This window comes from Heloderma suspectum, chromosome 1, assembly GCF_057233095.1.
Source record: "Heloderma suspectum isolate Gila_16-S chromosome 1, 16-S_ref, whole genome shotgun sequence".
NCBI lineage: Eukaryota > Metazoa > Chordata > Lepidosauria > Squamata > Helodermatidae > Heloderma > Heloderma suspectum.
In genome coordinates, this window is record NC_139458.1 from 256,266,434 (window position 1) to 256,283,148 (window position 16,715).

At 42.9% G+C, this 16,715-nt stretch overlaps 1 protein-coding gene across 21 annotated transcripts in view; it reads right to left on the minus strand.

Annotated features, from left to right (window-relative positions):
- Positions 1–16,715, minus strand: part of PLCB4 (phospholipase C beta 4) — a 250,510-nt gene that overhangs the window by 44,501 nt on the left and 189,294 nt on the right. For all 21 annotated transcript variants that reach the window (XM_084825013.1, XM_084825089.1, XM_084825057.1 and 18 more), the window contains 5 exons: positions 14,049–14,190; positions 12,622–12,706; positions 12,267–12,391; positions 10,727–10,778; positions 3,200–3,302 (listed from right to left, as the gene is read on the minus strand). In XM_084825013.1, the coding sequence (XP_084681139.1) occupies positions 3,200–3,302; positions 10,727–10,778; positions 12,267–12,391; positions 12,622–12,706; positions 14,049–14,190 (507 nt within the window). The remainder of the gene's footprint in view (positions 1–3,199; positions 3,303–10,726; positions 10,779–12,266; positions 12,392–12,621; positions 12,707–14,048; positions 14,191–16,715) is intronic.

Sequence of the window (16,715 nt, forward strand, 5' to 3'; positions counted from 1 at the left end):
CTGGATCCAATGTCACACTAGCAGACTTCTGCTGGCATAGCAGGGGCTCCCTGTCCTCCCTGCTGCAGCCCCCTGCACGCGCCCCAAATCTGCTCCGGTGGGTCCTCCAATCCTCCAGAGCAGAATGGGGGTGGGCATGGGGGCTGCAGGAAGGGGGAATCTGTTCCACCAGCAGTTTTGTTCTGCTAGTGGATGACCAGCATTGGATGCAACCCTAAGGCTGCAACCCTAAACACACGTACTAGGCACGAAGCCCCACTGAACACCCTGGGACTGTTTCTAATTAAACGTGCACAGGATTATTCTGTATGCTACTTTCCTCAAGGAAATTGTTGTTGTTGTTGTTGTTGTTCAGTCATTAAGTCATGTCCGACTCTTCGTGACACCATGGACCATAGCACTCCAGGCCTTCCGGTCCTCTGCTCTCTCCCGGAGTGTGCTCAAGTTCATATTCATTGCATCGGTGATGCTATCTAGCCATCTCATTCTCTTCCGTCCCCTTCTCCTTTTGCCTTCAGTCTTTCCCAGCATCAGGGTCTTTTCCAGGGAGTTTTCTCTTTGCATTAGGTGGCCAAAATATTGGAGCTTCAGCTTCAGTATCTGTCCTTCCAATGAGCACTCAGGGTTGATTTCCTTTAGGATGGACTGATTTGACCTCCTTGCAGTCCAGGGGACTCGTAAGAGTCTTCTCCAGCACCACAGTTCAAAAGCATCAATTCTTCAGCGCTCAGCTTTCCTTACAGTCCAGCTCGCACAGCCATACGGTACTACTGGGAAAAACATAGCTTTGATTATACGAAACTTTGTTGGCAAGGTGATGTCTCTGCTTCTTACTATGCTGTCTAGGTTTGCCATAGCTTTCCTCCCAAGGAGCAAGCGTCTTTTAATTTCATGGCTACAGTCACCGTCTGCGGTGATCTTGGAGCCCAAGAAAATAAAATCTGTCACTGCTGCCATTTCTTCCCCTTCTATATGCCAGGAAGTGATGGGGCCAGATGCCATGATCTTATTTTTTTTTATGTTGAGTTTCAAACCAGCTTTTGCACTCTCCACTTTCACCCTCAGCAAGAGGCTCTTTAGATCCTCTTCGCTTTCTGCCATTAGGGTGGTATCGTCTGCGTAACTGAGGTTGTTGATAATTCTCCCGGCAATCTTAATTCCGACCTGTGATTCATCCAACCCGGCGTTTCTCATGATGTGCTCTACATATAAATTAAATAAGCAGGGCGACAATATACAGCCTTGTCGTACTCCTTTCCCAATTGTGAACCAATCGGTTGTTCCATGTCTGGTTCTTACTGTTGCTTCTTGACCCTTGTACAGGTTTCTCAGGAGACAGGTAAGGTGGTCTGGTACTCCCATCTCTTTAAGAATTTGCCAGAGTTTGTTGTGATCCACACAATCAAAGGCTTTAGCGTAGTCAATGAAGCAGAAATAGACGTTTTTCTGGAATTCTCTTGCTTTCTCCATGATCCGGCGAATTGATCTCTAGTTCCTCTGCCTCTTCGAAACCCAGCTTGTACTTCCAGTAGTTCTTGGTTCACATACTGCTGAAGCCTAGCTTGTAGGATTTTGAGCATCACCTTGCTGGCATGTGAAATGAGCGCAATTGTGCGGTAGTTTGAACACTCTTTGGCATTGCCCTTCTTTGGAATTGGAATGTAAACTGACCTTTTCCAGTCTTGTGGCCACTGTTGAGTGTTCCAAATTTGTTGGCAGATTGAGTGCAGCACTTCAACAGCATCATCTTTTAGGATTTTAAATAGCTCGGCTGGAATACTGCCATCTCTGCTAGCTTTGTTGTTAGTAATGCTTCCTAAGGCCCACTTGACTCTCTAGGATGTCCGGCTCAAGTTCAGTGACCGTACTATCATGGCTATCAGGGACATTAAGATCTTTCCTATATAGTTCTTCTGTGTATTCTTTCCACCTCTTCTTAATCTCATCTGCTTCTGTTAGGTCCCTGCCTTCTTTGTCCTTTATCATGCCTGTCTTTGCACAAAACGTTCCCTTGAGATTTCTGATTTTCTTGAAGAGATCTCTAGTCTTTCCCATTCTGTTGTTTTCCTCGATTTCTTTGCATTGTTCATTTAAGAAGGCCTTCTTGTCTCTCCTTGCTATTCTCTGGAACTCTGCATTCAGTTGGATATACCTTCCCCTTTCTCCCTTGCTTTTTGCTTCCCTTCTTTCCTCAGCTACTTGTAAAGCCTCATCAGACAGCCACTTGGCTTTCTTGCATTTCTTTTTCTTTGGGATGGATTTCGTTGCTGCCTCCTGAACAATGTTACGGACCTCCGTCCATAGTTCCTCAGGCACTCTGTCTATCAGGTCTAATCCCTGAAATCTATTCCTCAACTCCACTGTATATTCATAAGGGATATGATTGAGGTCATACCTGAATGGTTTAGTGGTTTTCCCTACGTTCTTCAATTTCAGCCGAAATTTTGCAAGAAGCAGCTCATGATCTAACCACATTATTAGATCAATTGTCCCAGCTAGCAAATCAGGTGGCAGTGGCAGCCTTGAGAATTATTCACAAACTCCGTTGGCAATGGGTTTGTGATTATTTTTTTCCCTAGAGTGAGTGACCATGAATAATACTGTTTAAACCACGAGGCTCGGTCATTTCGTGTGCAGCTCATCATGCATGCCCTTCATGACTGTCTACGGGCTCCAGATGGTGTAGCTTGTGGTGGCTCCCCTCCAGAGGGAAATGCTTTATTACATGCACAGATCATATACATGCTCCAGGATCTGCACTGCCTTCCTATATAGACATACAGGTACAATTCCAGGTGCTGGTCTTGTCAGATACAGCCCCAAATGGTTTTTTATCTTAGGATCTCAACTTTGTTCTTTATGCAAATTGATTTCCATTTAAAAAAATCTGCATGGAATGGACCTGGAGATGGGAAATGGAGGAAGTCCACAAAAGCAGACCTTGCAGATGCGCCCAGCACTAAGTCACAGGAGCTCTGCAAGGTCTTAGGCAGAGGCCTTCGAACTGCTACATGAACCCTTTTTAACTCAAAATGCTGGGAAATGAACCTAGGATCTTCTGCATCAAAAGCTTGTGCTCTACCATGGAGCTATAAGCCCTTCTCCCCTTTAGCTTCATACATTCATTGTCAAGCAGTATATTTCACTTTTAGCCAAGGCAGTCTGTCCTAGGCTGGTTTATTATACATATGCTTCCTACCTGTACTGAACAGGTTGCTGCAATCACACCATCTACAGGAGTTTCAGAGAAAGGGTCAAATGTTCGATCAGGTCGACGCATAAAATCTGGTTTAAGAAGATACCTTAAAAAAAGGAAGGCATATTTTTATAGGTAAAACTTCATACTGCTCTTTTTTATCTTAGCGTTATAATTTAGGTTTTTTTTTTTAAGAAGCCACTTTATATTGTATTTTTATTATTGGTTTTAGCTGCCTTGGGTGTTGTATATAGAAAAGTGGATATAAATTGAATGAATGAATGAATGAATGAATGAATGAATAGAACATTGCAGAGTATTCATTTTCAAAACAGACATTTCAGGAAAAACAGAAAGCCATTGTGAATTTTATCCACTGAAGAATAGCAAATAAAACCACAGTAATCAGCACAAGTTACTTATATCATCTGCTAATCATTTCAGACATTTCTTTCCATAGCCTAGACCCAGAGACATGTATTCAATTTGTGAGATTCCATTTAAGCAATTATTAGGCCTCCAATTTTATTTTGAAAACTGAGCTAATACGGCTAACCATGTGGTGGGATTTTCTACCATGTGGTTGCTTGAAAGCCTTGATGACTACAAATATGGTGTACGTTTTTTTTCCTGCCATGCATTCTTTGGTGTGAAGGTTGGGGTCCTTACATTCCACTAGATGGTTGAATGGCTGCCTCTATTAGTAATTCAAGGCTTGTGATGTTGAGTGGAGAAGGTAATCCCCCAAGCCATAGCATTCATGCCTAGAGCCTTGTTTTAAGGAGCAGCTTGCCTTCCCTGCTTTTTTGTCATAGATTTCATAATTCCTAGTATTCTTTATGTACTTTGATTTAAATAAATACTTTCAGTTTTTGTTGAGGCTTTCCTCCCTACCACTCCATCTATATTGAGGCTGTCTTTATCAAGAAACTATACATACTATGATATCTCTGAAATTGTTTGTTCATGTATTGTCCTCCAGATGTTTTGGACTACATCTCCCATCATCCCTGATCATTGGCCATGCTGGTTGAGGCTGTTGGGAATTGTAGTCCAAAACATCCAGAGGGCACAAGGTTGGGGAAGGCTAATATATTGCACAATGAGGGGTTGGGCGATATATTTATATATGATTAATATATAATTAATTAATTATATATAATTATCATTATGATTAATGCTGATGTTAGAAGATGACTTTTTCTTGGCAACTCTTGTTTGTGTGTTTTTTTTCTCTCCCCTTTTCCTCTTAGTTTGTCCGATGTTCTTTTATTTTAATTTTTATGAATTAATGCTTTTTGCTTTGATCTGTGTGATTGCTCTGTAGGTTGACCTGCTGATGGGTTAGGTGGGAAATATTGAGGGAGGATTGTGAGATAGGGTTGTCATTACGATATTAAAAAATTAAATAAACTTTTAAATAATAATAAAATGTGACATCATCATCAATGTCATCATCATGTGATAACAATGTTTCCTCTTCTCCCCACCCTTCATTATGTGGAGGTTGTGCAAAGAGCAGCACCCCTAAAACCCTGCATAGTTTACTGTCTTATGATCTGTGTTATCCTTTTTCTCCCTCCACCACCGAAAAATCCATTCAAACAATTCCAAAGGCAACATAAATCAGCATGAACTGATCACGTCTACATGGGAGAAATGCACACTGATAATTAAATGAGGGAGAGTGTGCATGCATGCATAAGGAAAAGAGAAGTGAGCTATCAGTAACTTGTCTGCAATCTGTTCTTTTGTGACAGAATTAGTGGTTCAGACTTATTCATATGTATAAATGTATATGTTGTAGAGATTAAAGAGGAAGATATATTTGTTGTAGACATTGCCATATCCACTGTCCTGTGCCATCATAGCATGCAGAAGATGAGGTCTGCAATTAGAGATGCTGGTGAAAACTGTTTTGCTCAGGCCCGTATATGAGCTTCAGGGGCTCATAATGCTTTTCTCAAAGAAAAGGTGAGCATTATCTGCCTCTGGATCTTCTGCTACTCAGATTAAAATCCACCCCCTTGCCATGAGGGACCTTAGTGGGGCTGGACATTGGTCTCCCATTAGCAGTTCTGGGGGGCGCAACTTCTTTCTTCTCCTATGCAATCCAAACGTATATTAATATCCTCTCCTAGATGGGCTATGGTGTCAATTGGGTGTGGGGGTTTGAATTTGGTTTGGCTTGGAAATGAACCAAGCCATTTTCTGAAGTTTAGAGAAATGGCTCAACTTATTTCTGAGCCAGTCCAGTATGAGCTCACCCATCTATCTGCAGTGGATATATCATTCAACAAAGAGCCAAACTACTACATGCGATATTCACTCAGGCATATTTTTCCTTGGACTTAACCCCCATTTTACTCCACACTCAACCCACATACATATTGCAGGTACATAAGCTGAAATCTGGAGTGGAAGACCCACTGTTCTCTTTTACATTAAAAATCCTCCCCCGAGTTGCTGCCCATTTGAGGAGGGGGGAGGATGAAAATATCAAGGAAAAACTTCATGCAATTGATTATTAAATATAGTTTGACCCTTACACAAAGAAAATAGGGATCCACAAAAGTATTACTTTAGACAGACAGGCCTTTGGGGCCTCTTTTAATCTGTGCCATGTTATTACTCTTCTCTGACATGCATTAGCAAGTCTAATATATTGGCACAGTTGAGGTTATACAAAGTTCTTATACTAATTCCATGCCAGACTGATCATTCCAAGATGTTTTTGGCAGCCATGTTAAAAGGGCAGCTCTTCAGGATGGACATTCCCCCATCTCTTGCAAGCAACATAGTTAAAGAGAGATTTCATGAAATGGAATCTGCTGTGCACAAAACTACATGTTTCAAACACTCAGTGCAAACCAGTGTTCAAAGAAGGTTCACAAAACTGATTAAAAGGGATGCCCACTGAGCATTGGTGAGATGCAACAGTGCAACACCAGGCATAAATTTATTGAGGTTCTTCCTAATCTATATCATATTATCAACAGCAGCATAAAATATAAGTGAAGGAGTAAAATTCTAAATCAAACTAAACAACGAAAGAGAGAATAGATATCTCATTGGGTAGCACAAACCAATCGGGAAGAAAAGAAGATAATTATTAAATTATGTCCCTATTATTACAGCCTTCGGTGTCTGCATAGTTATTGAAACTCCAGTCTTCCATTTTTATCCAGATAAGTAGGAATACAAGGAGGAACAAAAGAGAAAATAAAAGTGTATGTGTGCATGTATGCATGAGAGAGAGGGAGGGAGAGAGAGAGAGAGAGAGAGAGAGAGAGAGAGATTGTTCTGTATCAACTGGGCAAGGAATCGTAGATCTGGATGAAAGCAATTCTTCAGGCATCTTTTACAAGGGATATCTCCCACAATGACACGACCTCCCATCTGATCCATAGCTCAACTGACCTGCAGAAAATTCCTTCCCAATCTGCAACAAGTCGTTCATACTGAAAGTATAAAAGCAAGGACTATCTGCCAAAATGGACCAAGATAATTTCAACTTTCTCAGTACTAGTCTCCCCAACACCAGACACCCCATCTGCGCAAAAATGGGTGTGTGAGAGGGGTGGGTGGGGAACAAGAATGTTCCTGATCTCAGAGAGGAACTGCTGAACGGTAAATTAGACACAGCAGTGGCAGCAACATCTAGTGTCTGCCCCATCCATGGATAAAGCAGGAAGTGAAAAGTTTGATTTTTAACATCAAAAGGGGTGCGTGGGGGAGGGGAGGGAGAGCGTTCTCTGCCTTATGCCATGCATCACCCAAACATTTTCCCCCAGCCTGGTTCCGATTCTGGAAACAGGCAGGTTAGAAGAAAAGTGCTGGGGCAACATAGCATAAGAGATGGGGGGGGTCATGTCTCCTCATTTATACTCCACTGTTGATGCTAAAAACCAAACCTCCCTGATTGCACTTTATTCATGAATGGAGCAGACACATATTCAAACATGACTGTTGTTGCCATGAAGATTGTGGCTCTGAGACACACAAACATTTATGCGGTTCTATTTTAAATCACAGAACTTTTTTTCTTGTGGAGGCTTTAGGAAAAGTACTCCAGAAAAGTACTCTACCTGATCAATATTTAAAGCTTCCAACTTAAATTTGCTAGACAGCTATTTGTTCTTCCACTTAGGATAGTCTTTAACCTGAAAGAATCTCCCTACTAAACTGACTTAATGCCTCTCCTTGTATTTATCGAAGGTGGTGCCGACGAGAGAGATTTGGATTCTGGGACCACGGGCTATACTTCCTGGAAGATGGGCTGTTGGCTAGGGATGGGTTGCACCTCACAAAGGATGGGAAGAATGTGTTTGGCCACAGCATGAAGAACTTCATCAGGAGGGCTTTAAACTGAATCCTACAGGGAAGGGAGATGTAATGTTGGGGGTAACAATGGACATAGGCGCATGCACTGCAATGGAGAGAACAGCTCTGATAGCGCCCAATAATAGCCTTCAGACACATGTAGGAAGAAAGCCAGACTATGAAGCACATGGTCTTCGATGTCTATATACTAATGCCCAGAGTATGGGAAACAAACAGAACGAACTTGAACTCTTAATACAAGAGGGATATTATGACCTGATAGGTATAACTGAGACTTGGTGGGATGACTCTCATGACTAGAATACAGCAATTGAAGGATATAACTTGTTCAAAAAGAACAGGAGGAACAGAAAGGGAGGTGGGGTTGCACTGTATGTGAAAAATACATATCTCTGCACAGAAATACAGGAGGAGGAGCTTGGTAGCCCCATCGAGAGCATCTGGGTTGAAATAAATGGAGCAAAGAATAAAAGGAACCTGGTGGTCAGAGTCTACTACCGGCCACCCAATCAAGGAGGAGACAAGGATGAAACTTTTGAAAAGCAAATAGCCAATGTTTTAAGGAAGCATGATGTAGTAGTAATGGGGGACTTCAATTTCCCCGATATTTGTTGGGAGACAAATTCTGCAAAACATGGCCCCTCCAGGAAATTCCTGACTTGTGTGGCGGATAACTTCCTCCTACAGAAAGTAGAGGAAGGAACTAGAGGATCGGCTATCCTTGACTTGCTCCTAACCAACAGAGATGACTTAGTGGATAAAGTAGCAGTTACAGGAACTCTGGGGGAAAGCGACCATGTTGTACTTGAGTTCTTGGTTCTAAGGGAAGCAAAAGCCGAGTGTAGTCAAACGCGTACCCTGGATTTTAGGAAAGCTGATTTTCATAAACTCAGAACAATGATCAGTAAGGTCCCATGGCAAGCGATGCTAGCAAGAAAAGGAGTCCAAGATGGGTGGGAGCTTTTAAAAAAGGAAATTCTCAAGGCACAATCACAAGCAATTCCAACAAGAAGAAAAGGTGGAAGACAACAGAAGAAGCCAATGTGGCTTCACAAAAAGCTTAGGGATGACCTGAAAACAAAAATGGACACATATAGGAAGTGGAAAGAAGGCCAAGTAACAAAGGAAGAGTACAGGCAGATAGCACAGAATTGCAGGGATGGCTTCAGGAAGGCTAAAGCTGAGAATGAGCTGAGGTTAGCAAGGGATGTTAAAAACAACAAAAAGGCTTTCTTCAGCTATGTGCATAGTAAAAGGCAGAGGAAAGAAATGGTGGTTCAGCTATTAAATAAGGATGGCAAAACGATAACAGATGACAAAGAAAAGGCAGAGGTGCTCAATTCCTACTTTGGCTCAGTCTTCTCCCAAAAGAGGGTCTATGACCCCCCTGGCAAAGGCGAAGTACAGGCTGAAGGGGCAGGATTGCAGCTTGAGATCGATAGGCATATGGTCAAGGAACACCTCATTACTTTGAATGAGTTCAAATCTCCAGGGCCAGATGAACTGCATCCTAGAGTCATAAAGGAACTGGCAGAAGAACTCTCAGAACTGCTGTCTATTCTCTTTGAGAAATCATGGAGGACGGGGGAAGTGCCAGATGACTGGAGGAGGGCTAACGTTGTCCCTATCTTCAAAAAGGGTAGAAAGGAGGAACCTGGGAACTACAGACCAGTCAGTCTGATATCAATCCCTGGGAAAATTCTGGAGCAGATGATAAAGCAATCCATTTGGAAGCACCTTGACAACAATGCCGTGATTACTCGAAGCCAACATGGATTTGTCAAAAACAAGTCCTGCCAGACAAATCTGATCTCATTTTTTGATCAAGTAACCTCCCTTGTAGACCGTGGGAATGCTGTAGACATCATATACCTCGACTTCAGCAAAGCTTTCGACAAAGTGCCCCATGATATCCTGATGAGCAAACTAGCTCAAAGTGGGCTAGATGAAACAACGATCCGGTGGATCCACAGTTGGCTACAGAATCGGACTCAAAGAGTGCTTATCAATGGGACCTTCTCAAACTGGGGAGAGGTAATGAGTGGGGTACCGCAGGGCTCAGTCCTGGGCCCAGTGCTCTTCAACATTGTTATGAATGACTTGGAGGAGGACGTGCAGGGAATGCTGATCAAATTTGCAGATGACACCAAATTGGGAGGGATAGCTAATACTTTGGAAGACAGAAACAAAATTCAAAGTGATCTGGATAGACTGGAGCGCTGGGCAGAAAACAACAGAATGACATTTAATAGGGACAAATGCCAAGTTCTGCACCTAGGAAAAAGAAACCAAATGCACAGTTACAAGATGGGGGATACGTGGCTCAACCACACTACAAGCGAGAAGGCTCTTGGAATTGTTGTCGATCACAAGCTGAATATGAGCCAACAATGTGATGTGGCTGCAAAAAAGGCAAATGCTATTTTGGGCTGCATTCATAGAAGCATCGCTTCCAAATCCCGGGAAGTACTAGTTCCCCTCTACTCGGCACTGGTTAGGCCTCATCTGGAGTACTGTGTCCAGTTCTGGGCACCACACTTTAAGAAGGATGCAGACAAACTGGAGAGGGTTCAGAGGAGGGCAACAAAGATGATCAGGGGACTGGAAACAAAGCCCTATGAAGAGAGACTGAAAGAACTGGGCATGTTTAGCCTTGAGAAGAGAAGACTGAGGGGAGATATGATAGCACTCTTCAAGTACTTGAAAGGTTGTCACAGAGAAGAAGGCCAGGATCTCTTCTTGATCATCCCAGAGTGCAGGACACGGAATAATGGGCTCAAGTGACAGGAAGCCAGATTCCGGCTGAACATCAGGAAAAACTTCCTGACTGTAAGAGCAATACGAAAATGGAACCAACTACCTGGGGAGGTGGTGGGCTCTCCCACACTGGAGGCCTTCAAGACGAGGCTGGACAGCCATCTGTCAGGGATGCTCTGACTTGGATTCCTGCACTGAGCAGGGGGTTGGACTCGATGGCCTTGTAGGCCCCTTCCAACCCTACTATTCTATGGTTCTATTGTTTCTTAGCTTCTTGCTCCCTACAAGCCTAAGCATGCCCAGATCTTTCAGCTCCCTTTCATAAAACAGAATAGAGCATCTAATCTCTACATGCTGTATTTCATTTTCAGCATGTAATTAAAAGTGACATGGTTCTGCATAATGACAACAGTTTATATCATTACTCACCCGCATGACCCATTATATTCAAATTTTCCCTGATTCAACTGCATTGCTAAATCTGTCAAAAGACAAAAATAGTTTAGTATCTCATTCCTGAGCAATGCCAAGCTGAGGCTGAACAGCCTTCTTAATCTAAGGAAATAATTTGTCCCAGATAGCCAGTTTAACTGAAATGCAAGTCCTGTGTGCTGAATGAAAATACTTATTCTGAAACCTGAGAATGCTTAAACCTACTGAAGTTAAATCTGCATTTCAAATACAAAATATATCATAGCTTTCCATATTCTATGATGTTACGACACTTGACAGAAGGGCAATGATGAACAGCACGTGGACCTGGTTCTACTACTATGATTCTTCTCTGTTAAAGCAGGATGATTTATTTATTTATTTACATTTATATCCTGTCCTTTTTACCTCTTGCAAGGAACCCAAGGCAGCTTACACAGCCCTTCTCCCCCTCTCCATTTTCTCTTCACAACCACCATGTGATGTAGGTTAGGCTGAGAGTCAGTGACTGGCCCGAAGTCACCCAGTGAGGTTCATGGCTGAGTGGGGGCTAGAACCCAGATCTCCCAGCTCCCAGTCCAGCACTCTAACCACCTCACCATGCTGGCTCTCCTTTAATTCTAGTAGGGTTGGATTCCAAGTTTGTGTGAGTGGAAGACCATTTGCAAAACAGATTTCTCCTCTCCTCCCCTGAGTAGATAGTAGCACCTAGCATGGACCACATTAGTGACCCATGTTACACGCTGCGAGCCACTGAGCAGCTGTATACCTCCACAGTACTGAGCTAGCAGCCCCCGTGCATCCAACGCTAATTGGCAGTTCTCCATCTACCTCACAAGCAGCCACTGGCTGGTAGGGTGACCCTCTACATTTAGCCATCCAGATGATACGTAGCTTACAAATGTGACACATGTACACACTCTGGGTGGAACAAAGCCATGAGAAAACGTTCTTCAGTGGCCTCTACGTGAAAGAAACATACAATGGGCATGAGGAACACTTTGGGCAAATGCTGATATGTTACTCCTGCTTTGCAGAGAAGCACCTGACCTCCACTTGTCTGTTACTTCCATTACAGAATATCCCAACTACTATAGCCTATAAATGAGATTTGCCAGCAACAGTTCTCTGGGCTCCAAATAAATTGAGCATAAGTAAACAGCACTGTGCTTTTCAGCTTCCCCTTCTGGAAATGCCCTCCTTTCCAATGTTTTCACTCAGAAGCAATGCGTATCGATTGTTCCACGGAAGTGACTTGTTTTAAGATGCTGACTCTGTATATGTATTATATCGGTTACAACTGTGACCACTAGCACCATGTTGATTAATCCTGTAACATAAAGACCCATGCAGAAACTTCTATACCTTTTGTTTTTACTGGTTTTAATCTTAGGGCCTGCCTGGTTTGACACACATTCTCATATTTATCCATGTGACTGAGTTGTCCAATAATGCCAGGGGCAAAAGCAATGGCATCTGGTGGAGAGTGACTACCCAAGCTGCTTTTCTTTGAAACTCAGTGGACATGTCTGCCTACCTGGGGTCTGATAGTTGAGTGAGACCATCTGGCATCCAGCGTTCCAGAAAATTTGAGGCATGTAATTGCTGGAATCCACTCTGCCTCCCTTTGGGTATATTCGACTCATTTGCCGTTTATTATAGCTGTGTTATTTGTTAAGGAAAATGGAATAACCAAGCAACATAGAGGCTTAATGATCATTTGCCCACATCTTTATGAGGTTTTTTTTAATGTTTTAACTCACGAGGCATTTGCCACAGACAATGATCATGCTGTACTTTATTAACGGACTGTGCATTGTTTAGCCACACAGTTGCCTCTTCAGCTGAAATGACAAAACACCCCCTTTATAGCTCTCTCAATGCAAGGATACTTCACAAACTCAATTGCATGTGTTTTCAAATAACCTAGCCCGACAGACTCATTAAAAGAGGACATATTGTAGTGAATGTTGCGTTCTGGAAAGAAAATAGTAAAATCTGTTTTATAAAATTTGGGGAGATAAGAGATTAGTAGAATATCAAGGCCTACAATGAATTAAGTTAAACGTCTGAACATACATATCTCCCGGCTTCTTAGAGCATCTCTACACCTGCAATTTATCGCATATTCATGATTGGCCACTCACAGAGGTTTGCGGGTCCATTACATAATGTTGTAATCCTCCAGTGATTTTCCTGCTATTTCCCCCTGCCTACCCCGTGCTATCCCCAAACGGAAAAAAAATCAGTATTTTTTCAGCCTGTGCAACAGGAGCGTCATGGCCTGCCCATGTACTTCTCCCGTAGCATGAAAAACCTGCTTTGTTTGGGGTTGTTGGGGGCACAGTCCTGATGATAATGGCAGTGACGCTGGGGTGGTGGGCCTAGCAGTATACTGAGCTGCTGGCTCGCCATGATGCTGGCTTGCCACCATGCCATGACTAAATGCAATGCACCGACTTTTGCTCCTGACTTTGGCTGCTTACTCCACCACACAGAATGGCCGGCATGCCAGCAGTTTGCTGGGAAGCCAGTGCCTGTGGGGGTGGGGTTTGGGCAGTTCAGTGGAGGATGCTGGCCACCCAAATTGCGTGTCAATGACAACCAAACCACCAGTAATCTGCAAGGGGAGGGAAAGGGGCAGGAACCAGGGAGGAAATTTCAAGATGCCCACAGTGCATGTAATGGCTTTTTGTGGAAAAGTAGCCACCCCATGAAAAGGTAAGGAATGGAATATAATGAGATAGAAACAACTGTGTAAAGTAGCCCGATCAAATCTTGCCATGACACTGGATAGAGAAAGCCCCAGTATTTGATGCAGATTTCTGCCCCTGGCAGAATAAAGGAAAGGAATGGAAGGTATAAAAACTTACATTTAAATAAATGGAATAAAACATAAAAAGTATTCAGATCATGGTCATCTATCTTTCTCCAACCATGATACCTTTTCTAAGCTATTGACAATCAGCTCCATTTCTGTGAAACTACAAATTCACCAGGTTAAGAATTAGAATGGCATGAAATCAGCAATATGTGTTTTTCAAGGTGGAAAATTCAAGTATTTACAGCAACCATATTTTTCTGAAGAGGGAAAAGCAGATCAATTAAATGCATAAATAAATACAGATGTGCTAAGTATTCTTCTTGATGTAGGTTACCATGCTCCTTGTTATCTGGTGCCTCCGTGTGGACAAAGGATGAAATGAAATATCAGGGAAAATGTGATGGTAAAAAGCCATACTTGAGATGCACAGTAAAAAAAACAAAAAAGGGAAAAAGGGAAAATGTATTGCACATTAATTAGACATTTTAAAGTTACCTTCTGCTATGTGGAAACCTTGAAACTTAACAGGCTGAGCATAGTTGATCAACGTTGATAAGTACGGGTGTATATTAGTTGTGGCTCCTACATATTTGTAAGAAGCCATCCATGCTTGCTCATCTTCCGCAGTTATTACACCCTGAAAGCATATTCAGAGACAAACATCAGTCAGTGGCAGCATTTCTTTCTTTGTCCCAACAGGAATGATTTTAAATAGGATTTGGTCAGAATTTCAAGAAGTGAACTTAAATGGAAAATGACACTGAAGAGGCCTTCCCAACCATAAATGCATGCGAATAATGCTTACATACGTTGAAGAAAGCTATGTGGGGTATCAGAATAAATCTATGGTTACAGAGTGTTTTATTATAATCACTTGTTATTATGTATCACCATCAGTGTGCAAGGTGCTTGACAGAATAAGCAAAGAAGAGGTTCTTGTCCTGTTCCACTGAGCTTACTATATCAATTTAGATAGCACTGGGAAGAAGAGAAAGTAGGAAAGAGTGGGCATAGTTAAGACACTGGAAGAGAGGGGGGAGGGAAGGGGCAAGGGTAACAAGGGAGCAATTAGAGAAACGTAGAGCAGTGTTTGAAATCTTATGGACATCAGACTAAAAACTGACCTTTTGCTTTAAGGGGTGATCAAGCGTTTCTCCACTACAGCAGTAAAAACCCCACAGAGCAGAAGAGAAGGGTCTGTAGGCAGGATTAGGCCATAGACATTCTGCTTTCCACTTGGATTTTTGCCTGCTTTTGTATTCTGGATGGTTTTTCTTAAGGTCTAGGCTAGAGGGACATCCACTCTTGGAGGATTAACTACCCCTTTTGGGTCAGCACATACGTCCTGCACCATACGATGTCTCATATGACCCTGAACTCTGTACCCCCACAAAATGGTAGGTGGGTGAGCGTCTGCAATGGGGAGGTGAAATCATTCTGCTAGTGCAGGGGTCCCCAACACAGCACCCACGGGTGCCATGGCACCTGTGGGGACCTCCATCAGCACCCACAAAGCTCTCCCCTCCCTGCCCCTTCCAAAACATTGTTTTAAGAAAAACTTTGGAAAATGTTAGGGCAATCCTCTTTCTCTCCCTTCATAGTCTCTAGCCTGGCTCTTTATCTCCCCTCTAGCCCTTTGCTTTGCTATTTCCTCCTCCTAGCCTCTAGCCTTGCTATTTCTCTCCCCCAACCGCTTTTGCTTACCTTTGACTAGCCAGGCCCCCATGGCAGCTATTATGTGACTAGCCCCATCCACCATGGGAGCCATTTTGTGGCGGTGCCCACAGCAGTTTCTCAAATTCCCAAATGAGCCCACAGGTCCAAAAGGGTTGGAGACCCTTGCACTAGCAGTTTTCATTTTGCTGATGGGTGGACAGGATTGGACACAACCCATCAGAACGCTCTCCCAGTCCCAGCCACAAGAGATACATAGTTTTCTAGAGTTATGTGAGAGCACTCCTGATAGGCAGAGAAGAAAGGAATGCCTACATATAGTACAAGGCACTCAGTGAATAAAGCCATGGTAGGTCTCATAGTCCTACATAGTCCTACAGAGCCTTCAAGTCTCATGCATGCATTGGTTGGATCCAGACACAGCAGCTGCTAGTGCTGTTCTGCAAAAGCTTGCACAAGTGTTTGTGGTACTAATCATGCACTGCCATAATAGGTAGATTCTACAGCTGACTTCATGCTCTTGCTTGTGCAAGCGGCTGCCCAAGCTCTCTCTCTCTCGTGCAAGCAGTTGCACAAACTCCTGTGCAAGCAGAGAAAAAAACTCTTTGGATTTAGGTTTCCCTTTTCTCATGCCGTGCCGTAGCCCTTCTGTGAACGGAAGATACCTTCTGCACATGGAAGGGTACCTGTGGATCCAGCCCCCTGCTATCAGAATATTAATTAGTTACCAGTAAGAAATGGCAGCCTCCACTGACTCCACTTTGTGACCTCTCCATTTGGCAATGCACGTATTGCAAAAATTTTGGAAGATTTCTGCCTCCTCCCCACAGTTATGTTGTCATGTGACATTAAGTACTGATGAACACCAAGACCCAGGCTGTTTCTAGGGCTTCTTCCTCCACTCTACTCCACCCCACCAATATCCAGTCCCTCCCCAATAATATATTTACCATGCAATCCTATGCATGTCCACTCAGAAGTCACCCCAATTGGGTTTGATGGGCCTTACTCCCAGGTAAGTGTGCATAGGGTAAGTGTGCACAGGATTGCAACCTTAATGTCACAGCCCATCACTTTGCCTTCCTTTGCTAAGAAAATACCAGAATTTTAATAACATACTCTAGTTGCTATTGAATATCTTGACAATACTCAAGAGCCATGAAATGAACTGAAATAAGAGTTTGTATCCTACATCAGGGAAAGGGCTAGAAGTGCATGATGCTGTTTCTAGAGGCTCAGGGACAGATTAGATGAAAGTCCATAAAACAAGCTGAAGCCTGTTTAGAAGTCCATATTCTTCTAAGTAAGCAAATACAGAAAGAAAGAATATGCATTCAAATTTAACATGATGCTTTTCCTTGACATTTCTGCTGGTTCACAATTAGTAATTAAATATTTGCAACCCCTTTGAAATATCAATGGAGTGCAGACGCAAAAGCTGTGCCTCAGCTTTTCTTATTGAACTATAAACTGATGATTATGACATAA